The sequence below is a fragment of the Parasteatoda tepidariorum genome, chromosome 8 (genome assembly GCF_982258835.1).
Source record: "Parasteatoda tepidariorum strain Cologne lab strain chromosome 8, Ptep-v5.0, whole genome shotgun sequence".
Taxonomy (NCBI): domain Eukaryota; kingdom Metazoa; phylum Arthropoda; class Arachnida; order Araneae; family Theridiidae; genus Parasteatoda; species Parasteatoda tepidariorum.
Genome location: NC_141762.1, coordinates 24,302,120 through 24,327,979, shown reverse-complemented (window position 1 = coordinate 24,327,979; position 25,860 = coordinate 24,302,120). Strand labels below are relative to the sequence as shown.

General features: G+C 26.1%; 1 protein-coding gene across 5 annotated transcripts; it reads right to left on the bottom strand.

The window, feature by feature from the left end:
- Window positions 1–6,608: 6,608 nt before the first annotated feature.
- LOC107449624 (putative sodium-coupled neutral amino acid transporter 10) lies at window positions 6,609–25,777 on the bottom strand. 5 transcript variants are annotated; one of them, XM_071180587.2, is made up of 15 exons: window positions 25,679–25,738; window positions 24,691–24,888; window positions 24,003–24,105; window positions 21,258–21,375; window positions 21,126–21,171; window positions 20,957–21,050; window positions 20,718–20,858; window positions 17,346–17,467; window positions 17,138–17,240; window positions 16,360–16,542; window positions 14,041–14,271; window positions 11,979–12,147; window positions 10,601–10,675; window positions 9,388–9,434; window positions 6,609–8,220 (listed from the first exon to the last, which is right to left on the bottom strand). In XM_071180587.2, the coding sequence occupies exons 3-15, from the start codon at window positions 24,099–24,101 to the stop codon at window positions 7,348–7,350; spliced, it is 2,301 nt and encodes a 766-aa protein (XP_071036688.2). In that variant the 5' UTR covers window positions 24,102–24,105; window positions 24,691–24,888; window positions 25,679–25,738; the 3' UTR covers window positions 6,609–7,347. The 5 variants fall into 5 exon arrangements, with proteins under 5 accessions (XP_071036688.2, XP_087006137.1, XP_087006138.1 ...); XM_087150011.1 differs by lacking the exon at window positions 24,691–24,888 and having other exon boundaries at window positions 25,393–25,777; XM_087150012.1 differs by lacking the exon at window positions 24,691–24,888 and having other exon boundaries at window positions 25,591–25,768.
- Between the last annotated feature and the right edge of the window lie 83 nt (window positions 25,778–25,860).

The window sequence follows — 25,860 nt, the reverse complement described above, 5'->3', positions numbered from 1 at the left end:
GTGATTGTTTGATTTACAATTGTAAGGTCCTGGGTGTTTAATGTTAAGTTATACATTTCTTTAGAAATAATATTTGAAATATGCAAAGCAGGGCGGCATTCATTTCAACTTAAAAATCATCAACTTAACTTTCAATAACTATAGATAAATAAAAAACAAAAGTTTGATAAAAACTTTAAAAGAAATACTTTTAGAAAAATTCTTTCTAAATAATATTTTAAAAAAAAAACACAATCACTTCATCTGAGTGATTCTGTAAGAAATTCTAAACTTTACAATTTTACAAGTTAGGTGAAAAGTAAATATCTACAATAGTGGTAGGGAATTAAGGAAATTCTAAATCTTAAGTTTGAGTCCTAGAACGTAAACATCTGATCATTAGATCAAAAGTTAGTTTTAGATTTTTCGTTTATTGCTCACTGTACACTAAAAGGTGATTTTTTTTTTCTTTTGAAATTTTGATTTTAATGCCCTTACTTCAACCTCCTTCGAGTTATGCTTACTTTATAAATTTAATCTCAACTTTATTTTTCTTTTCACTTTTAAACTGTAAAAGACTTTTTCTCCATTTGTAAATTATGAAAAAAGTTATTAATCTGATTGCGTAAACAGTTAATTTATTAAAATTGAACATTCTCAATTAATTCCTTTTAATAGTCATTTATATTATTAATAATAATTATTTGCACAAAATTATAATAGAGGAAAGTTTGATTAGAAATTTAAAAGTTCTTGCTACAATAATTAAGGAATTTCTATTGACAAATTCAAGTAATTTTTTTTCCGGAACAAAATGCATTTTTATTTAAAATGGAACAGTACTGACTTAACATTTATACGATAAAATACTCTCTAATCGCTAACACCGATGACAGGAAAAAAAATTAGTTTTTTTTTCTTTTCCACAAAAAGTTTAGAACTTAAAATGTTGTTCTTTCATTATAAAGCAATAGCATAATATTCTCGTATCATGTAAAACTTGATAACGAAGTTACTTATCTACCGTTTTACAGTTATAAAATGAAATGATTATTGAATTCTACTTGCATTTTAAAATGTCAATGTATCCATCGTTCAATGAATTTTACGATTATTTTTATAAAACTGTGTATAATGAACATTTCAACTAAAAAAATTAGTACAAAATAGCTGCTAATAATTCTCTTAAACATTTATAAATATTATACATTTATAAATTTCAGATTTTCGCATTATTGCTAAATAACCTCTACGTCGAAAAATATTTAAGGAATTCCATAATAACTGAAAATTAAATAAAATTTAAAAAAAATTGTAAATGGTTATCGAGCAGAACCATTAAGTTTAATTAATGAATATAGAATTAGTAACAAAGTCACTGCTGAACAATAATTTTTTTTTAATCTTTTAAGTAAACAAACTTTATTGTAATAATCATTTCATTATTAAGGATTAGAGGTTATTGCGAAATTATTAATTTTAATAAGTGGATGAGTAGGTAAAGAAGTTCACTACTCGAAATACGCGTATACATTTAATGAAAGTTATGAAAATACAGAAGGGGGCTATGGAGGTAATAATATATATATTTTTTATCTTAGTTTTATTACGATCTTCTAAAAAACGCTAATAAACACAATTATGTTAACAAATACAAACGATTATGTCGGAGCTATAACAAAAACATACGCTTTATATTTCATTTAATGCAGAAGAATCTAATGAAGATTAGCTTATTTGAAACTCTGAAATGTGACACCCATATATAACTTGGTGAATGATAGATACGTGATACCGAAAACAAAACAAAAACATAAGCACACAGCTGTTTGGCGATTTGCGAGACGCTCCTTCAACGCCGATAGATATTTTCGCCAACCCCTTTACAATCTACGGTATGTTTTGTCACTACGCATACCGGGCAGTGGCACTGAACCCTAAAAAGACATCAGTGTAGGATATACCGGGCAATGGCACTGAACCTGGAAGTATGACTAGACCTTTGGTAAATGTCCGAAATATATACTAGGTCAGGTTAAGTGCCACTGCTCGGTATACATTTGTCCGGTATACCCTACACTGTTTTTTTAAGGTTCAGTGCCATTGCCCGGTATACCCTACACTGATTTTTTTTAAGGTGAAGTGCCATTGCCCGGTATACCCTACACTGATGTTTTTTTAAGGTTCAGTGCCACTGCCCGGTATACATTTGCATGATATACCCTACACTGATGTTTTTTAAGGTCAAATGCCATTGCCCGGTACATTTTTGCCCGATACTCCAAACACTGATGTTTCTTCTAATCTATCGTCAGTAAGTATTAAAATATCGAATAAATGTAATTATATCCACGAATAAATTAATATCAAATAGGATGTAATAAATATTTCGGACATTCACCAAAGCGACTATGTGATTGTCAACATTCACCGGTGAAAGTCGACAACCACCGATTTTGGTCATTCACAGTAACATGCACATCATTTACATAATAACCTCATCAGGACGTTTATTTCATACTTTGCCGGTAACATATATATATATATATATATATATATATATATATTACGTGAAGTTTATTTCTATTTACAGAAATAAAGCATTTGTTACAGTGTCATATATAGTCGGGATAGAGATAGGCGATGAAACAAACTTAATAAAGTTTGAAAGGAATTCACTCTAAACCTTCTACTTATTTCGTACTGATGATTAGTACTTTTCTTTCAATAAATATGTGTTCCATTTTTTTACAAATTTGAATAATAGACACTCAAGATATGAAGGATCTTAATTATGATCTCAATAGTTTATTCAGGAGCTCGACTCTAAGTTAAGCTTCTTAAATTTCATTTTATATTTTGTTGTACCACCGGAACTATTTGTTCCAATCAATCTATTTTCACAAGCATTTATAAAACTCATTACTCTCAAATAATTTCAAGTATAATAACTATTCTTTTATTTGATAATTACCAAAAAAATTGTAAAGTGAAGGAAGTTATATACGGTGCATTGTAATGACAAAAAAATCCAAATTTTGAATAAAACTGGTTGAATAATTTTGAAGAATTAACAAAGTTATTGTAAAAAAAAGGAAGGGAATTGGAAATCGTATATTTCCTTAAACAGTGCGTTTTAAAGGTCTTTTTTTGGTGCATTTTAATTAAACGGTGTATTTAAATCCAAATTTTGAATAAAACTGGTTGAATAAGTTTGAAGAATTAACAAATTTATTGAGAAAAAATGAAAAAAGAAAGAAACACAGATTTTTTTTTTATATATTAACTTAAATACAGATAACATAACTCAGAATTTTTTTTCCTTTCCATAAAGGTAAGATATTTGACATATTTCAGCTCAACATATTGTGTCAACTTGTAAAACTAAGTTAAACTGATTCATAACAATCATGCATTAAACAAAATTTATAAAGATTAAAGTTAGAGAAAACTTAAACACTATCGTAAGATAACGAATCACAACAGAGGAAAGTGAGACATATATCAAAACTAGTTTGATTGCAGAAGGAAATGGAGACATTTCTGAATACTTTTTAACTCCTTTGTTTTTTCTAACATTCAAACAGGATTTGGTGTTGTCAGTGTCTCCTTTCTCAATAGATATTTGTAAAATGTCAATAGCATTTTTGTTATAACCGATCAAAAAAGTTAAAAGAGTCTTTCTTGTCAAACGAAAGACGCGCCTACCTGACTTTATTTGCCAATGGCTGGAGAACTTGGCTTGCCCAAATGCCATGATCCACCAAGTCATACAATAATTCTGTGAAATCGTGTCCTGTGTTTGGTTACTGATCAGTACTTTTTTTTTCTTTTCTCCAAGCTTTGGACATGTGCCTAGGTCATTATGGACCCTTTACCATGTAGCTCAAAGCTTGGCTACTGGTCCGGCTCCACACCAGCCTAGAAACGAGCCCAGTCAGCAAGAATTTAACTGATCAGTACTATAGATATAGGAATCTGGAGAAATTTTCCTTTCCCTTCAGATCTATGTCTAAATTAAGGAAGTGGCCTCACAACTGAATAGGGGTGCCATCTATCCATGGGATAATGAACTAAGACGTATTTTCCCTCTTTTGCGATTCTCTCTAGTCAAATGAAAAGCAAGCCTTCCTGACTTAATTTGCACAAAACCAACAGCTGGCGAGCTTAGTTTGTCCAAATGTCATTAGAAACAACAGAATAAATTTGTGATTTATACTTACAAGCATAGTATGCTTTTAAATCTGCAAATTTGAGAGTTTTCAAAATGCAACATAACATATGATCCTACTAAACTCTTCAACTACTTAGATTAATTTTGAAGAAAATAAAATAGAACACACAAGGCATGCTGTTATAAATAAAAACCAACTAATAAGATTAGTAACACGAATAAAATATTATATAATTATTAACTGCTATTTTTTAATACAACAGAAGTAGACAATTATCTGATAAATTAATTAGGAAATTAAAAAAAATTTATTTAAAAAGTTATATTTTCTTCATTTGTAATAAAGTCTGTTTTGTCAGCTTCTTTTAAAAAGTAACAAAAAAGGGTAAAGATTAAAATTAATTTTTAGAACTTCAACTTTAAATATAAAATTATGTTTTTTTCTTTTTACTACTTCAACAATAAAAAAAAAATACCTCCAATCTTCGAGTGAAAATATTTTATTTTTATTTTTAAACATTTGAAATGTTAGGTAATATTCACAATTTTTTTTTCTTGTATCACATTAAGAATAATATCTATAGTCAATACAATAGTAAAGAAATTTTTAAAACAGTAACTAGAAAATCTACTATTCTCAACAGGAAAACAAATTTAATAAAACCATAAAAATATAGATGTAAAAATATTAAATAAATGGGAGAAAGTTTTGAAAAGGTTATTTTAATATCACAGATATATTTAGCAATAAATACTGTTATAATACTCAAAGCAAATAGAGAGTAAAAAATAAAATTCTAAGTCTGAAAAAACAGGAATAAACAAATTTATGTACTTCTAAATAGACATATTAAGTAAAAGAATGCAATATTAGGCCTGTTCTAAATCTGAAACATTCATTACAGATTCTAAACCCTTCTGTTATATTAGTAACAAAAAAAGTAGTATGGCATAAAAGTAACAAATGGCTTAAAAATAACGAAATAATTTTATTAAAATAAAGCTATATGTTGTCAACTTCAGAAAAATTCTTCTTGAACAAAATCCATTGTATACTAAATTTTAAAAGTATCTGTTTAAGAAAAATAGTAACAACAAAACAATATTAAGCCTGTATTGAACCTGGAACAGTTATTACATGGATGAATCTAAGTTTTCTAATAATGTATGGCAAAAGGGTGACAAGGCATACAAGTAAAAATTATAATGGTGTAAAAATAACAAAATAATCTTAATAAAATAAGGCAATACGTTGTTAATCCAGATAATTCATCGAAAATCATTTCAATTCTACTAACTTTTAATAATGTCTGTATAAAAAAAAACATAAAAACTAACTTTCTTTTTTCCAATCTTATTTATTTTTTACAAAGATATTCTATTATCTTTGTTATCTAAAATCAGTTTAGCCAGGAAATTCTATAAAGTATGGAATGTTTAAAGCAGTTCAAATTTCTTCCCCAGAGGAAAAAACCTTGGGGGAAAAAAACGTTTCGAAGAAAAGTGTTTCTTCCAGTGGAAAAAAATAAAACTAAGAGAAAAAATGGAAGAAACTCTTTTTAATAGAGAAATATCAAGTATTAAATTAAAATCTTAAAATATTTTATGTTTGATATCTAGCTTAAACAACAGTATTATTTTCCAGTCATTTAATAAATCAATTCTAAATAGAGTGCAAATAAAAAAAATATATAAATTGAAAAGAAAAATAATGAATTTCTTAAGAAATCAAAGCAATTATACTTTTTTTTCAATATTTTACACAAAGAAGTATAGTATAAGTTTTATTATTATATTTACTGTTATTAATTTTGTTATTATAAAAGAAATCTTATAATATCCTAATTAAATTGTATATTATGGTGAACTTTAGATCAATCATATTCACAAATACAAACAGCATAATAATTTTCATAAAAAAAATGCTGGTAAGTATAAATACTGAAAACATTTCTTTGATGATATGCTAAATGTATTTGCCAATAAATATTTTTAATACTAATTGTACTTTTACATACCTATTCATAAAATTCTAAATTAATTATAATTTATAAAATAAACATTAAGAATTTTTAACTATAAACTTTTATTCACAAATTACTAAATTTTCATTTACAAATCAATGATTAATTTTAAAAAAAATTATTAGATTAGGTTGACTTTAAAACTTTTTTAATAATTGAGCTGAAAATAGCATCCAAGCATACAAGTTTCACTTTAAAAATAAAACCTGTATATTTCAAATAAAAATTTTAAAGCTAAGTTTTTTTTTCTCTCAACATTTTGATAGCTTTATGGCATTTTGCTAAAGATTTATTTATATTATAAAATTAGAGTGAAAAATTATTATTTTTTTGCTAAAAAATCGCAAAAACTAATAAAATAAAAAAATATTAAAAGGAATATTAGTCTTTAAAATTATTGAATTAATTTTTTGTTACTTTACCAAATAATATTTCTTATTTTTTAGACAATTGTATCTTAAACAGAATATTCCATAAACTAAGAACAATATGAGTATATATAGTAATTCATCTAAATATAACTATACATGTTTATCTCTAGATATAAGGTGTCATATTTATTTAGGAAAATTAGAATGACATAAAGCAAAACTGAAAACAAATTCTTATAAGCTATACAGATTTTATAATTTTGATATAAATAATATGAAAATAGTTATTTTAATAAACAATTAATATAAAACTTTTTTTGTACTATATTAAGTTTAATTTCATTAAAACTTTAACTATTCATTTATCGTTTTGAGTTATTGTAAAACAATTGCATTAGTCAAATTTAATTTAGTCCATTTTGTTTCACTTCTCTTGTTTATTTTTTTTTTCCAGTTTCTTACAGAATTCTGGAAGAAATAGTTCTCTTCCGACAAATGCCAATTCTACAAAATGCCAAACTCTGGTTTGAAAATGATTTCCAATTACTATTATTGCTTTCTCACAAAAATACATCTCAGAAACAATAGGTTTTGAAATCCTAAGAAATATGGAATGCTTCATAGTGATTCCTGATTATTGTTATTACTTTCTCACAAAAATATATTTTAGAAACAGTTGGTTTTTAAATCCTAAAAAGAAGAAATGTTTCACAGTGTTTCCTGATTATTGTTATTACTTTCTCACAAAAATATATCTTAAAAATAATTTACTTTTAAATCTTAAAAGCTATGAGTTGCTTCATAATGATTCCTGTTTATTTTTATTATTTGAACCTTTGTCACTATCTTTATCAATAATATTAGAATAAGTCGTTTCTTCTTCCTTTCCTAAAGTTTCTCGTTTTATAATGTGACCAGGATCAAATTTTAATTCATTCCCAGAATCTAAATCTGTTTTGGGAGACTTCACAGCAACTGTTTTTGGAGTAGTCTTAATAGCAACTACGGGAACACTAACAGGGGGACTAGAAACAAATTTCAAATTAATATCTTCTAAGTTCTTTTTGACTCTGGGAGCTGATATGTTAAGAATCAACTCCTCGTTGGATTTCCTTTGAAGAGCATCATCAATTTGTTTATTTTCTCTCAATATTTTTGATGCATCGTTTTGAGCGTTCAACACAAAAGTTTTAAGTGGGTCTTCTTTGGATGTATTCTTTATAGGAACATATTCTCCAGGTTGAAGTACGTTTTCTTTTTTTGGAGGTTCATTTGGAGGTATTAGGTTTTTTATTGGTGGTACTGATACCACTTCTGGTATACTTTTTACTACATTTTCTAAAGATTCTACTGTTTTTTTAGGAATTGGTGCAGGTACCTCTTTTTCAGTGTCAGGAACAACAGGAAGTTGCTGTTCAACTGCAGTTTTTCTTATTTCATCGTGGCTTTCCCTGTGCAACTTGAGTTCTTCTAAAACTTTTTTCTGTTGCTCCAGAATTAATTTCTGCTCCTTGTGTTGCTGCTCCAGTTTTCGAAGTATGCTTTCTTGTTTTTCAATGTTTCTCTCCTTCTTCGAAACATCGATGGAGTTGGAAGCCTGCACAGTTTCTTTTTGGATTTCTTTGTCTTCCTTCTGAAGAGCTTGAGGATCTAGTTCAGCATTTAGTTCAACCTAGAGTTGCAAAAAAAAAAAAAAAAAAAAAAAAAAAAAAAAAAAAAAAAAAAAAACGAAAACGAATTAAATAAAGCTATAATGAAATGCTAAGAGTATTTCATCATGAAAAAAATTTCCAAATAAATTTATTGAAAAATAAAAACTATGCATAACATAAAATATTCATTTTAAAAATATTGTGAATTTCCTTAAAAAAAGAAAAATAAAACAAAATTAATTAATTAAACAAATATATTACAAAAAAATAAATAGAAGCAAAATTAAATATGAAAAAATTCTATGTATTAAGCATGACAGAGAGAAAAGAAGAAAAAGTCTGTATGTTTATATACATATACAGTATACTCTCCTATGTATATTTATATACATATACAGTATTGAAGGGACGGTAAAAAATTTTGAGATAGTGAGTTTGAGATAACAAGTTCAGAACTAAATATGTTCTAAAAAGTAGAAAAATATATTCGAAAATATTACTCTAAAAAGTAGAGACACAAAACATAAGAATAACTACTATTAAATTTGTATGAAATGATAGTTGACTACAAGTCTAAATACAAGAATAATAATTTTATTTTTAAAAGTAAGACAAAAACAATTATGCATTAGGTAGAAAAAATTTGGTTTACAATAAATTAGCAATGTGATTTTTCCGAAAAAATATTTTTTCTATTTCGAAAAAAAAATTTGACATAGCAAGGTTTTGAGAAGAAACCCTTTGACATAGTAATTCAAATTAACATTAGGTGGATATGTAATGCCAAGGGGAAAGATATTTTTTTGACATAACAAGGTTCTCAAGATATCGAGAGTATACTGTATGCAAATATATTGATAAAAGTGAATAAAATAAAATAACTAAATATAGTAAAAATATTGTGAAAAAATAAACATTTAACATTTTCTTCAAAATTTTAGAAAGTTGAAAGGATCTCATGCTTGGCACATTTAAAAATATATCATTATTTTTTTATAATCAGCACAAAAATGTTAAAGAATCTTGTAAGTTCTATTTTAAATATCATAGTCAGTTTTAAAAGGAAATTAAAGCTATCCTTATTTTCTGGAACAAATAAAATAACAAAAAGTGTAAAATAAAATCTGTTAAATACCGTTTCATAATCTGCTGTAACTGAAATACTAAATCATAAAAGTCAAAAATACCTTTACTTCAGGCTCTTGAGGAACAGGTGGCTCTAATCGTTTCTGATCTAGAAAATTTTTTTAGAGATATTAATTGTTAGATATGTTACTTTATAAATTTTTATCTTACTTTTTACAAAATGCGACTAAATTAATATTAAATAAGCGTAAGACTATTTTAAAAACTTTTTTTTATCAAAATGGTATAACTTTATTCATTGCAATAAGCTTTAAAAGCAATTAAAAATAAGAACGGGTGGCTCTAATTGTTTCTGATCAAGTAAGAAAAAATCCTTTATCTTATTTTTTACAAAACATGACTTAATTAGTATTTAAAAAATATAATAAGATTAATTTAAAAACTTTTTTTTCTGAAATAGTATAATTTTATTAATTGCAATAAGACTTGAAAGTGATTAAAAATTATTAAGCACTTGTTTTTCATAATACTATTTAATATTATTTCAAAAATAACAACTGTTATTTTATGACTGTTGACAAATGCTAAAGTGTTACTGTTTACAAATCAAAATATTAATTAAGTAGCGTTGCACTGTTCTTCATATAGTCAAGATATATCTGTGAAATAACATTTTTTTAACTTGCACTCAGGGCGTGAAAGATCTCAAATTTTTTTACACGCCCTGTCATTTCTTGTTAATGCCTAATATACATGCCCTAACATCTTATTGGAATTAAACTTTAACTTTGTGTTTACTAATTTTTTAAGCGATTGGAGTAAACTTATTTAAAAAAAAAACACTTACACCATGGGAAATAAAAATTTGGCATGTCAAACAATATAATTTTTGCGCCTTGTTTTTAACTGCATCATTGAGCAATACAAATACTTTTTAAGCAGCAAGAATATTTCTTCTGACAATTATCTAGCTCTGTACTTTCAGTTCTTATTTCTATTATTGGACTCTATGATGAATCATTTATCATGCAATAAAAAGTTTTATTGATTATTTTTCCAATTTTCTTCAGTTTTAGCTAAAAATATAAAAACTTATTAAAATAGTTGCATGCTAGCTGTTTTATCTACAGGGAGAGATAATGCCAGAAATTTTTTTTTCAAAAAACATATTGGTTTTTAAAAAGAAATTTCAAAAAATGAAGAAGATTTAAAAAAAATAGTTCTTTTTTTATATATAATATGGAGTAAAGATGCACAGATTTAAAAAAAAAACTGAAATTATTTAGAGAAATTGATCAAGCAAACATTATTTACCATTTGCTGCATTTTGATCTGGAGGTTTTTCTTCTTTATGTTCTTCTAAAAATTTTACCACTTTAGTAGATGAGCCTAAAGAAGAAATTTAAGCATAATACTACAATCTATTAAAGAATCGATGCACAATAATTTTCGCTAAATATTTTAAATTTATTAAAAAATATGAATCAATGCTAAATGTTGTATTTTAGATAGAATAATAGGATATATTTGTTTACAAATATATATCAAATTTTTAAGGAATGGAAATGTTGCTTCATAAGGATGAAAATTGAATAATTTCAGCGATTAATGAAAATATATCATGAACAAAAAGGATAACAAACAAAATTTGGGAAAATAAGATATCAACATAAAATAATTGAATAGTAAAATAGAAGACTGCAAATGCACATTATATAGATTGTGAGTATTTTACGAAGGAAGAGATGTACGGAAACAAGATGATGAGATATTTATAAAACGTAGGCTGAAAAAAAATTATTAAAAGAACACGCTAAAGTTGGATAGATAAGGCTTTTAACTAAAGCTGCACAAACTCCTTTTATAACAATTACTACTTTCCTTACTTTTTCCAAAAAATAAGAGAAAGATACGCGAAGTAACTGAAAAGGGCAATGTTTAACGATCGTGAAAGAATTTTAAAGGGGTATAAATAAAAGGATTACATGATCATTAGAATGTTCAATGCAATACTTTTGTTTTCTAGCATAAACTTTTTATTAAAAGAAGTAAACTACGCATTTAAAAGCAAAATGTATGCCAAGCATTTTCTCGTTTGAAGGATTAAAAAAATAACCAAGTTGGAATTCATTCAAAATATCAAACTTATTACAAAACTAAACTCAAGAAAAGTTTAATTAAACAAGAATAATTTAGAATACAAAGTAATAGTTTTATGTTAAAAATATATGTTTGTTTTGTCGACTTTATTAAAAAAAACGATAAACAATAATAACGAATTAATTTAAATGTAAGAAGCATTTTTTTTTCTAATGTAAATGCTACCGAAAATCGGGTGAAAATTAGAATCAAAGGTACAAAAATTTGTTGGATGGTGGAAATAGAGATTTTGGAATCATTTTCAAAACATGATACTAATTTTTAGAGCAATTAGAGGTTCATATGTGCATTTAAAAGTTTTCAATACTGATGTAATAAATTAATTATTAATTTCTTATTAGTTTTCATTTTTTTTAAAAAAATTTAATTTTGTAAATAGTGGACACTAATGAACATTTTTACACTAATTTTTATTTTTTCACAAAAACATGTGAGGTGCGTTTTAGAATTGAATTAATACAGTAACAAAAATTAGAATGAATGTAAGAAATAGAATAAGCATATACTTAATGCTTTATATTTTTTAACTTACTTTGTGTTTTGATAATATCAACAGGAGCAAATGTAGCTAATATTTTTGGTTCAGCAATTTTAATAATATTTTTCACTGGATCTATTACTGGCTCAGGATGAGTTCCTTCTTCTTGGAGGGTTGAATATGTACATGCAATCAAAATGAAAAGCCCTATTCCAACTAAAAACTATAAAGTAAAAAAAAGAATTAGGATAAGAACAATATCTTGCAAGAAGAGAAAAATATCTTAATAAAAAGACATTATTATATCTTTTTTATGCAGTTAATAGACTAACATTTCAAAACTAATAAGCTAGAACTTCTATTAAATATCAAACTTCAATTCACTTTAGTTTATTCATAATTTAGCTTTTTTAAATCAATGCTTGAGGACATTGAAAGGTATAAGTGCTATTGGCAATTTTGTTGATTTATAATGGTTCATATTATTTTGCAATGGTTAGAATGTTACTATTCATATCTTAATTATATAAATAGGAATAATAAAGCAAAATAGCATGAATAAAACATAAATAATGACACAAACATGTACAAACTAAAGTTTTGGCTCTATAAACAAGAACCGTCTTCACGGTCAAAACAGAAAATATCAGTCGATTTTGAGTTTCAACTCTGAGGAAAGTTTTTGTTCATAGAACTAATTTTATAGTAGGTTCAGGTCCGATTTTTTTTGCTTTTTTCACTTTATTTAGTGTTTTATTTTGAAATAGCAGAAAATATACCCTACCTTCATTTGTATAGGATTTATGTTATTTTTAAAGAATACTAATAGAACGATTTATTCTTCCACTATGATTTAGTTTTATTTTTCAAGGTTTTCATAATAAATAACGAATGAAACACAAATAATGGTACAAAAATGGACAAAATAAAGTTCCGTTTATATCAACAAGTGGTAGCGCATTGCGCTCTCGTGCTACAGGTCCTGGGTTCGATCCTCGAGCCAGGTAAGGTTGACTCAGCTTTTCATCCATTCAGTGGGTCAATAAATGAGTACCAAGCATGCTTGGGAACTAAACACTGGGGGTTCAGCATTCGGCTTACCGCCTAACCAGAACATCTGCTCCTGCACCCCAGAGCCCAAGGTCAAGAAAACTGAGATGGGCACAGTAGGCCTTGGCCCTCTATGGGCTGTCACGCCACTGAGTTTAGTTTATATCAACAAGAGCCTTCCTCAGTATTAAAACACAAAATGTTTTTCAATTTTGTGTTTCCACAATGAGAAAGGTTCTTGCTAATATAACTAAAACAATTGCAAGTCCATTTTTTCATGTTGTTTTGCTTTTTTCAAATGTAGCTCAAAATATACACTACTCTCATTTGTATAGGTTTGTTATTTTTAAAGATTGATAAGATAAGGATTTATTCTTCCACTTCGATAAGCTTTATTTTTTAAGGTTTTCATAATGAAGCACAAATAGTAGTTCAAAAATGGACACAATTAAGTTTCGGTTATATCAATAAGAACCTTACTTAATATTAAAACAAAATGTTTTTCAATTTTTGTTCCTCAATGCTGAGAAAGGTTCTTGTTAACAGAAACAAAACTATTGCAAGTTCATTATTTTTTTCAATATTTAGTTTTTTTTCTTCTAAATATAGCATAAATTATACCCAACCTTCATTTGTATGAAATTTACGCTATTTTTTAAGATCACTAAGATAAGGATTTATTTTTCCATTATGATTTAGTCTTATTTTTTGAGGTTATGATGAAGTACAAATAATGGCACAAAATTGGATACTATACAGTTTTGGTAATACAAACAAGAACCTTTCTCTGTGTCTTAACGCAAAATGTTTTTTATTTTATTCTCCTGAGAAGATTCTTGTTAATAGAACCAAAACAATTGTAAGAACATCATTTGTGCTTTTTTCTCTTGTTTTGCTTTTTTCAAACATAGCACAAAATATATCATACCTTCATTTGTATAAGATTCGTGTTATTATCAAGATTACAAAGTTTAGAATTTATTCCTTCAATTTTATTCTTCATGGATATTTTTGTCTAAAATCGTCCTAACAATGAAGACTAAAAAAAAAGCGTTGAATAACTTACTTGAGCCATTCTTTTTTCTGTAGTATTCTTACTTGTATCTTGTATGAACATGATAGCTGGAAATATGAGGCATATCAAAGTTCCAATCGTTGAACCAATTATTCCCAAGACAAATTCAATATTCGGTAGCATTATAGCAATGCCTATAGTAACTATGACCAAGCTGACAGTAAGGATTCGAAATCGATTTTCTGGTATAGCAGTAATGGTAGTGTCATGATGGCCAAATCCCTGAAACATAGAATATCTTTAATAAAAAATTTGTCTGTGTATAAGTTATGCTGAAAAATTTAAAATTACTTATTAATATCAGTTAAGTATTTGATATTTTCAGTAAAAATATCTTACTTATCATAACACACCTGAATTTTGCTGAAATTAAAGATAAAAAAAATCTTATATTTAATTAGTTTTGTTTGAGCTAATAGTAATATATAAAAAATTCATTTTATATATTTCAAAAAAATATTTATTTTCTCATTATGCTTTATTGAATTAAAATTTAACTTTAATTTTGTTATAAATAAACAAAATAACTTACATTGTTACAAATTAAAAAGGTTAATTGCTAAAAAGTGTCACTGATAATATTTAATCATAATTATTTAAAAGTTTTACCTTAGTTGTAATAATGATTATTACCATAATTGTGATTGTCATTAGCTACATTTTGCCTATCTCTAGAACATACATTATGATCATTATTATTTTACACTAATGGAAGTAAGTATTATTATAAGGAAGATTTTTTTTGCTAAAATTCCTAAAGAAAATTCTTAAAAATAATTGGCTTAGTATTCTTTAGAACATTTGAAAAACTATGGATATTTAATGAAACTTGACTTCAGGAACAACACTGTAAAATCTACAATAACTTTACAATGTAAACAAACAATTTCCAATTGCAGTTAATTTTATTTTTACATATTTTGTTAGTTGTTTTGTTTATTTAATTTGTTCACCTAAATTTTGTAACATTAATTTCTTTTAGATTAATAAAAATGACCATAACTTCATGTTTTTCATCTTGATAATGACAAAAAATGTCTCGTAATTTAAAAGCGTGTCTCTGAAATTATTTACATCTGCTTCGAAAGATTCTATTATTAAAATTTGCTTGAAAAAAAAAGCAGAGATTCATTAGATGATTCATTAATTCAAAGATGATTCATTAATTTCCACTTAATATTTATTATTATTTTCATGGTTTTATCATTTCTCAGAAAAGTATCTGTAACCATGTGGTAAGGACTGCAGAAATAATTAAGTAGAATTAAGTCAATTTATTTATTAATTTTTTTCTTCTTCTAATGAAATGAAGAAAATTTTATCTCAACATTAATCAACCACAATTTTTTATATCTTTACATAAATATTTTTTTCGTATCTTTATTGTGCTCTGCTTTAAATTTTATTCATTCACTTCTAGAAAAACAATTTAATTTTGGAAATTACAACTGATTTTAAAACACTGCAAAAGTATATGTTTTCAAGGAAAATCCACAAAATAAATTTATAAGTTGTAGAGTGAAAATACATTTTTTTAGATTAAAAAATTTAGTTTTATTTTAAAATAAGAAGTTATAATTGTTTATGTACTATTAAAAAAGAAAAAAACTTCTGAAAATTAAATACAAATATTTGAAATTAACTACAATAAGATTTATATTTAAATGCAGCACAAAAATATAGTTAAATTGTTGATAACTTATACAATTTGATAAAAAGTTTTAAATTATTCATAATTCTGCCATTGATATCTGCCATAACATGAATTAACTACAGGTCATGCATTTCCTACTCATTTTGATATAAATTTAGAAAGAATTTAGAAATGATCATGAATCCACAAAGATTCTAAACCCAAGCTGCGCAGATTTTAGAAAGTCTAGTTTTTCAATTAAAAAAAAAGTATTCACTATAATCTTTTTATGATAGCAATTAAACTAAATAAAATTTCAATTCTCTATAACACATAGAAGGAAAGTTTGAGAGGCAATAACTATGAATAAAATAAATAGCAAAAAAATAAAAAATGAAGCCTTAGAGGTACAAAACTTTGAAGACATAGTAAAAATATCTCTGGGATTAATAACCATAGTTTTTAATGGTTTTCCTTGGTTCTTTAATGAAAATGATAATATATCTTTTTAAAACCCTTTCTCGCACAAAATTAAGCCACAAATATGAAGAAAAAAAATATTTTCCTGAAATAGATGAACAATAACTTCAAAAAATATTGCTTTTTAGAAATGTGTAGTGAAAAGAACTAAAACTCATATAAATTTTACAACGATTGCAGTCATACAAGACACTTACCTGCTTAAAAATAAGTGAATGTAAACTGGATCGACAAGGAAATAAGCATAAGGGAAAACTAATGGCAACTGTCAATATAAACCCAAGCTTGATAGCTTCTGTTATCATAGAGGGAGATAGAAAAACAAGAATATTTCCTGTTATGGCCTTGTCGTGAAATGCTATGTATCCCAATGTCCCAACCTGTAACACAAGAAATAAATCAACAAATGAACACACATTGTATTTTACAACTTACAATTAAATCCTATGTATGTTAAATTATTTTAATAACGGCTGTTGCAACAAAACTTGTTTATGAAATATATATAAAATAATAGCTGAGAGGTTTATTTTTGCAGCAAGCTGTAATGCCTTAATGTTAAAGAGCTAATGTGATGAAATTTATTTAGTTAAAAATAACTGAAATACTTTCACGACTTTAAGCTGCCGAGTTTCAACATAAACTTTGTATAATGAATCTTGATATATATCATTACTTCCGAACAAATATCATTAACTATAAAAACCTAAAAATGATTTGTACAAAGCAGTAATGGGTGATCTTCCCCACACTGTTTTAGAAATATAACAACAACAACAAAAAAGATTAACTAAATTTCAATATTTAAGTACAAAAGTGCTAAGAGTTCAAAAAATAAAGATTTGCTTAACAGGTTTTACTCTTCTTCATAATAAATTAAATATTTGATATCTAATCTCTGTGCTCATAATATTTACATTAAATTAATTCTTTGATTAAAAAAAATTAAAGTTTTTAATAAAGAAAACATAGTACCATAATATAGACAGCCGAACATAAATGCACTGCACCGGCAACAACAGATTGCATCCTTTTCAAAGAAGGGTCGTTTGATGTATCAAAAAACTCAAACAACTGCCTAAATAATTTATTCACAATAATAGGTTAATCTTCAATAGATGAAACAATTAAAATATTGATTGTGTCAAATAAAATGCTTATGAATAGGAAAGAGCAAAGTTACGTTTGACAAGAAAGGGCCATTGAAAATATGGGTAAGCAGGGAAGTATTCCTTCAGATTTCCACCAGTTTACTTCATACCACCACTCATTAGCCGAAAGATTAGGAACTGCTTCTGAAAATATCTAAAAGAAATATTCGACAGAAATAAATATTTACAACTAATTTAGTAAACTATTATGACTTTAAGAAGTTACAATAAAAGAACTACTAATGAAAACATTATGAATGTAATTCACGAATGCTAAATTATAAGAATAATAAAATTTCCATAATAAAATTTCTGAATATAAGTTTCTATAATAAAATTTCAATAATATAATAAAATTTCTGAATATAAGTTTCTACAATAAAATTTCAATAATATAATAAAATTTCTGAAACAAATGTAGTAAAACAATGTTACCAAAAGTAACTATGAATATCAATTTAATCAAAAACGTTTAAAATTGAAAATGGATTTGATAAACATAGCATTTACAGAATTTTTTGATCAAAATATTGTATTTTCTTTCTTAAAACTATTTTATAACAAAATAAAACATCAGTGAGCAGGGGGAAATAATCATAAATAAAAATGAAAGAAACATTCAAAAACAAAAAGGCTGTTATTCTCTAATACTATTAAATTATAGATAAACTTCAAATAAATTTTTTTAAACAAATATAGTAAAATTAGTTTTGAAATGCAGTGTTGAATCAAAATATAGTGTGTTCACGTTTTAAAAAAATATTTATAAAGACAGATCTTCTGAGAAATAAATAATTTTCAATTTTGGTTTATACGTTGATTAAAACTCAAAAGTTAGTTACATATAATGCTTGTGAAACCTTAACACACGAGCTTCTAGGAAAATTTTAAGCAAAAATTTTCTTGCAAAATCGTGTGTTCTAAATAAAAATAGATAAATAAATAACCTAAAGAGATAAAAAAAAAGTGTATTGTGCAAGAAAGCAACTCAGTATTATCTCAAACGTCAACAATTAATGAGTTAATTTAAAGAATTTAAAAAAAACTGCATCACATTACCTTTATTTAAAAAAAGCAATTTACGAGTCTAATTTATTATATATTTCAGGACTAAATTTGAAATGTAATAGACAGGGTTGGGTTTTTGAAGTCAAAAACTGGTTTTTGACATGACACATCAAAAACTTATTGAAAACTGTCAAAATCTGACAAAAACCTAGGACAAGTTTATATTTCGTCATTTGAGTCATCTTTAATATAAAATAAATAGTTATAAAATAGTAAATAACATTGGTCTAAAAGTATTAAGAGTGCCATGTTTTTCAAAAAACCAATTGAAAATTGAAAAATTTTGGCTATAATTTTTATACATAGTATATAATATAAATCATAATTATAATTGTATATAAAGCAAGTATTGTGTATGATTTCCAATAAAATAACTTTGAGTTATTAAGTATTAGCAATCTAAATATTGATTTTAATTCTTTTATGAAACAATTTTGGCAGATTTTTCAGATAAGTAAAACTAGAGTAGTCGCCAATAATTGTCTGGTCTCTACTTATAAAGTTCTTTTTATACTCAATATTAGTTGTTATTAGAGAAGAAGAACATGTCCAATCGTGCGGAGGAGGTTTTGGGAGACATTCAAGCTGCACTGGAGAATTTTTTTGGTCTAAAAAAATCACTACAAAATTTTTTATTGTTAAAAAATGTGTCTCAGTGCAAAATATTTCCTTATTAAAATAACATTATATGTTTATTTGTGTATTTATTAGTTATAATTCTTTAAGTTTATGAGTGGGTAATTTAATTTAATAAATTATCACAAAGCTCATTTATTTAAGAATTTTATAAAATCTGATTAATTTTTTTCTTTGTTTTTATTGTCAAAATTTTTAACTAACATTACATAAATTTTACTTTACAAATTAGTTTGAAAAAATTATTAATAAACAAAAAAAAAATTGGGAGGAAATTTCAATCTAAAAAAAAAAAACTTTGTTCTGAGTAAATATTAGGCTCAGAGAATTTTATGCAGCCATGCTTACACAAACATGAATATTTCCAATAAATCATAACTATAAAATATTCCTTGTCAAGTAAACTATTATAATTTAAATGAGTTAATTTTTTCAATAAATTTATTCCAGGGTTTAATTAACAGTTACTCTTAATATTAAGTACAGTTATCAGTAGACCTGAACCACTCGGCACGTAGTAAATATAAAACAAAAGTGGTGACTTAAATTAAACAGACAATCAATCCCTTTTTTTTTTAGAATTTTTTTAATAATAAAAGTACATCAATCCAGAAAGAGACTTCGGAAAACAAAATTTTAGTCAAAATGACCAATGTCTCCCTTTAAAATTTTGATTTTTCAGAATCCATCAATATGTGATGGAAAGATTCATGTGGAAGGAGAGCTCCTTGACAATTCAGATATTTCTTCCAAATATTTTTAAACAAAGTTCTTTCGAGTCAATATGTTTAACTAAATTCTTTCACATATTTATATTATTTTAATAATTGAATTAATTTTTTACAAGATGCAGGATATTTCTAAAACGAATTTTTTTAAAAAATACTTAATCCAAGTAAAAAAAGTTTGAACAAGTGGCTATTGAATGAACCTATGGTTATCAGTCACTGACTAATTAGGTTTGGGGGGAAAGTGGGTAAGAGTCTACCTGCCACTGGCTACAAACTAAAAATTTAAATTTTCAGGTCTAGTTATTAGAATAAATTTTCTAATTACAAGTTATTTTATAATGGTTTTAGCAGGTCTACACTCTAATTCATGCAGTTTAGCATCAATTAAAAGAATGATTTTGAATTTTGGTCTTATTCACGCAAAACTGAAAAATAAACTTGGAGTACAGAACATTTCAAAACTATTTCCTTGTAATCGCATGATTCCGAGAAAGGAAGAGTTAAAATATGAGTAAATGAAAACTTATTTTACATAAGATAAAAAAGATGACTAAGTGTTTTTTTCTAAAAAGGTGACTGTTTTTGTATTTTTATTTTCAATAATCAAATTAATGGATGGGATAAATTCTAATTTTACATATTTTTATTTATATTTATTATTTTCTAAATTGAAATTCGGGTTTTTGCATCAATGGTCAAATAAAAAAGAGAATTTAAATCCGAAATAATTCAAGAGCATGATAGATTGATCACTTCCAATTTAATATGTACGTTTACTTATAAATACTTCATATTTATAATGGTATGGTTAATAATTATCCTAACTCCAAAATTTTTGGTTTTTGAAAATCAATTGCCAAAAAGGGGCTTTTGACGGTTAAAACTAGATAAAACCGTCAATTGTCAAAAACTTTCTGGCCCTGGAAATATAAAACCGAAGCAAAAAAAAAAAACACATCTTATACTTACTTTCAATATCAAACAAGCATAAAAAGCAATTGAAAATGCACTTAGACTTGTCAGACTATCAATTTTTCTTAACATTCCTAAAGGTAAAGCGACACATAGACCCACAAATACTAGTAAATTACTTCTTAAATTGGGGGCATTCTAAAGAAAAGAAAACAAAGATAAATCAGTAACAATCCTAACAAAAGGAAAACATAACTGATTTTTGAGCATAACAACACAGCGTAGATAAACCATACCTCAATATATAGAAATTCAGCTGCCAAAGGTGGACCAAGATCCCCAATAACTACAAAAAAGGCAATACAAACTCCTATTAGAAATCCAATTACACTGAAATAAAATAAAAATTATCAAGATAAATTTTTTTGAGACACAGGAAAATAATAAATAAAGTATTATACGTACCTAATTTCAACTGCAAGCTTCCCTGTTGTACCAAACGTATGAAAAGCTGAAATAGATTTCTTTGTTAAAAATATATAGAAGTTCTCATGAAATAAAATAATAATTTTAAAGAAAATCATAACTATATGATACCTAAAAATTCAAAATTCCTTCTTCTTGCCATTATTGCAGATTTTAAAAGCAAATAACATGCTGTACGAGTAAGAATTCCACTGATGAAAATGAGAAAAATACTCAGCAAAATTCCACACTATTTAAGAAAAGAAAGAAATTAACATCTAATATGGGTATTATAAAAAAGTTATTTAATACAAAGTATAAATGAAGAAATGTGTAAAATAAACAAAATTAAATCGAAATCATTGTATTGTTTATATAATTGGTAAGCGTAATAAATATTTATACTTTGCTATGAAGCTCGAAAATTATATTGCACAACATGGCAAGGAATGTAAAAGTTTGGATGGGAGCATATTCTTATTCAATCAGAAATACTGCAAAATATCAATTCAGCATCCCTCAAATATTTATGAAAATTGCCAAGATGCTAGTTAAGAAGAATAAACAATGTTAATGGAGGGAGAAAGCAAATAAATATTAGACTCACACATTACTGAATTCAATTACATAATCAAGAATTTATTAAACAAAGTTAGCTTATCCTTTTTTATTCTTGAAGTCATGCTATAGTCATAATTTGTTACAAGTTTTTAATTTTTACTTAATCTTCTATAACTTTGCTCTCTAGTTATGGTTTCTGCAAATCAGGATGTGAATCTCTGTTCGTAAATAAAAATACATTTAACTTAGTGATGAAACCCAAATCAATTAAGAAGGGAAATTTTTATTACTAATAGTCTCAATAAAATTTTGGAAATTTTTTTTCTCTCATTATATTTTAAGAGGTACTTTTACTTTGAAACCCAAAAATGATATACCTAAAGTTTTCAGCAATTCCTTTTTTTTTTTTTTTCCAATCCCAAAACTTGAATACTTGCAAAGCCCTTCACAGTCCATTGCAAGCACCAACAAAAACTTCTAAAGCATTTTTCTTGAAGCTACAATTTTCAAGTGCTCATAAAGCACACAAAACTTTACCGACTGTCTTCAAATTTTAACTGTATATTTAAAAGTACATTCTTCAAAAAAATATTTATGGCTAGTTCATAATTTTTTATTATTTTTTTGTAAAGAGGGTTTTTATTTCAATATACACTTCTGTAGCTATTTAAGCATTGATATAATTGATACAAAAAAAAATTTAAAAGTTGAAGATGCTGCTGGTATTGATATACTCTTTAAAAATTTGGCTTCATAAATGGGAGGGGAAAAAAATACAGCTGGAATTTTGTTTTGTATCCTTTTTGAAAAACTCATTTTCATTTTTACAGTTCACTAATTGTATAATAAATTACTTTTTTTTTCAAAATTTTTATTCATATTTTTCTGTCTTACTGAAATAATTCTCAAAATATGCTTATTCTAGTATTAGAGTGGCCTAACCTGATATCAGAAAAACTATATTATTTTTTTAGGTCACTACAACTACTATGTTACAAATGTAGATAACTACAACTACTATGTTACAAATGTAGATAACTACAACTACTACTTTTTTTTAAATGTAGTGACTATAAACTACTTTGGAAATGTAGTAACTACTTCACTACTTTATGAAGACGAACCTAATTGGAGAACTTAATTTACACCTATGTTCCAAATGGTTTTGAATAAAAAAAAAACTGGCTGAGATTGGCTTCTTAAGAAATATTTATTCATGCTGAATAGATCCAGTTTGCTGTTCCAAAAAAAAAAATTCGAATTTGTTATTTAAACCTTAAACTTATTATGCCTTTCTCGACATTGCCGATTAAATTTAAGAAATGCTAGGAAATTAACAAATACTTGAATTTTTTTAAGTGTTTAATGCTCTTTTATTACCACTAAGAAATTAAACACATTATACATTACATTACATAGTACATTAAGTTCTCTTCCTTTGATATAACATCAATGTTTCACAAATGAGCATTCACATTTGAAAGTGTGATCAAAGTGATAAATTATCTATTCAACATAATGGTAAGTTTAAATATTAGTTATACACAATTCTAAATATGTAATTCTTATTAACACTCAGCCTCAACCACCAGGCCACTTTCATTGCATCCATTGATAGACCCATGAAGATTTTAGTTGTGTTAGAGCCCTGTTTTTTTAACTAAACTAACGTTAAAAGTAGTTGCCAGGAATCGCCACAAAGTAAATTTGTTTTATCTCATTACTTACTATACTACTTTTTTTTAAAAAATTTTGCACACTACACTAAACTATGAAAAAAGTAACTAATAGAGTAGTTTCACTATTTGTAGTATGCTACTTCAGACTGCGGGACCTAATCTACAAAAAAAATCAAGTATTTTTTATTATTATTGTAATAGCATTATTTTATTTTACCACCGTTGGCGAGCAATCTATCTAAGCATGAATGTAAGACAAATGCATTGACTTTCACTTTTAAATATTATAGTGATGGAGGTATTCAAAAATTGTTATTAAAAGTTATAAGACATTGGTTGGTATCTAAAATTACAAGAATTCTCAAGCTTGTTATCAAAATTGTGATACAATCAATTTAAAATCAATTAACTGACACTACATAAAAACACTAAAATTAGTACATTACAATAAAAAATTCTCAAATCTATAAGATACAAATATCATTCATAGAAAATAAATTACATAGAGCAAAATAATTATCAGTTGTCTGACTATTTCCAACACTTTTTGCTTAAAAGACGTGAAATTTGCTATAAATACAATACAAATTTCAATAACTTTTTGTAAGTTTGAGTTTATAAATAGCTTTTATAATACCTTTCGAAAACAGTATGGCATTGCCAAGATACTGACTCCAATAATACTGTTTCCAATGTTGATAACATTCATAAAGCAATTATAAGTGCAAGTAGACATCTTTCTGTAATGAAAATTAAAAGTGATTCTAAAAATAATGAAAAAAGCAACAATTATTATATATTTTCTATGAAAACAAGGTCTAGTTTTGTTAACAATATAAAAGAGAAATGATTAACATAGTCCCGAACTTTTTAATGTAAATACAATAATTTTGACTATTTTTAAGCATGTCCGTTTTGATAAAGAAAAATGCATTGTAAAAGAAAAAAATTAAACAACTCTTTCATTTCTTAGTCTATTCTATTGCTTTTATATTTACCAGAATTGAAATCGGCTTACAATAATAATATCACATATAATTTTCTTACATATTTTCTCATTATAATACTTAGTTTTTTATATATATATAAATCTAATTTTAACATCAGACTGAAAGCATGGGGATATGTCCATATCGTGATCTGTCGCGCCAACAATAATCGCCAAGGTGCCAAATAGATTTTAAACTTGCAAAATTATTTTTAAAAAAAACATGTAGATGTTTACAAACTAAGGCAAACAATGTTAAAGAGCACAAAAATAAAATATTTTTGTGCTCTTTAACGTTGTTTGCCTTAGTTTATATTTCAGCACAAAGGTCACTCACTTGTGTATTTATGTAGATGTTTGCCCGGGGGTGGCTACAAGTTATACCCTTCAAGTTGGTCCCTTTCAGTGATGTTTTCTTTAGTTTCTCGCGGGCCACTGCCCGGAAGTTTCCAAGACTTGGCGATTATTCTGTCACAGATCACGATATGGTAATCTCCCCAAAAGCAAATACAGATCACTTATGCTTTTAAAAGTTCTAACAAAAAAATATAATAAAAACACATTTAATTAGTGATGATAAAATTTTACTTGAAAAATAAAGAAATTTAAAGTAATAGCCAAAAATAGTTTATTCAGAATATTTAACTATTACTGCTCTTTAAAAAATTATTCTTTTTTCGCACGAATTGTTTTCGGGATGTTTTTGTACTCGTATGGTAACACTGTTAATTGGTATCTTCAAACTCAACGTTTTAATCTAAGCTAATAAATGTAGGCCGAAACATATTCGAAAGAAAAAAAATCTAAACTGGATATTACTGTTATTATTTATACATTTTGTTTATAGCATCAAAATTTTGTGTGATTTTAGATATGTATTTCGAAAACAAATTCCCCTCGTACTTTCTTCATCTAATTCTTATAGACATCGCAAAAGAAAATAATTTTTTAAACAGATTCAAAAATACAAGCTAATATCCCCGGCCACAAATTTCAAAAAGACACAAAAATTGGGAAAAAAATTATTATTTTATTTTACCACCGTAGGAAAACAAACTTTCTAACCCTGAATGTAAAACAAACACATTGACTTTCACTTTTAACTATTAAGCCAACGGAATTTCAAGAATTGTTTTTAAAACTTATAAGACATTGGTATTGGTATCGAAAATTGGCAAGAATTCTCAAGCTTGCCATTGAAATTGTGAAACAATGTAAATAATATAAGTTAACTGACGCAACATAATAACACCAAAATTAATATGCTACAGTCAAGAATTCTCAAATTTATTAAATTAAAATATCATTTATATAAAATAAATTACGCAGAGTATAACAATTATTAGTTTTCAGACGATTTCCAGCACTTTTTGTTTACAAAACAAGAAACAAAAACATACACGTTTAACAGTTAAGAATACAGTGATAAGACAAAAATACTTTTGAAAGTATTCTTTGTCATACAAAAAAGCTAAAAGCTAGTGTAAGCATCTCGCATGTAGATCAT

Bases quoted from the DNA above. Each gene is read 5' to 3' on its own strand.
- LOC107449624 (XM_087150011.1), bottom strand. From the start codon at position 24,101: ATGTCTACTTGCACTTATAATTGCTTTATGAATGTTATCAACATTGGA. The intron at 21,051-21,125 runs GTACGTATAATA...ATTTTATTTCAG, and splicing joins AAGCTTGCAGTTGAAATTAG to TGTAATTGGATTTCTAATAG. The intron at 8,221-9,387 runs GTATTTTTGACT...TTGCAACTCTAG, and splicing joins CTCAAGAGCCTGAAGTAAAG to GTTGAACTAAATGCTGAACT.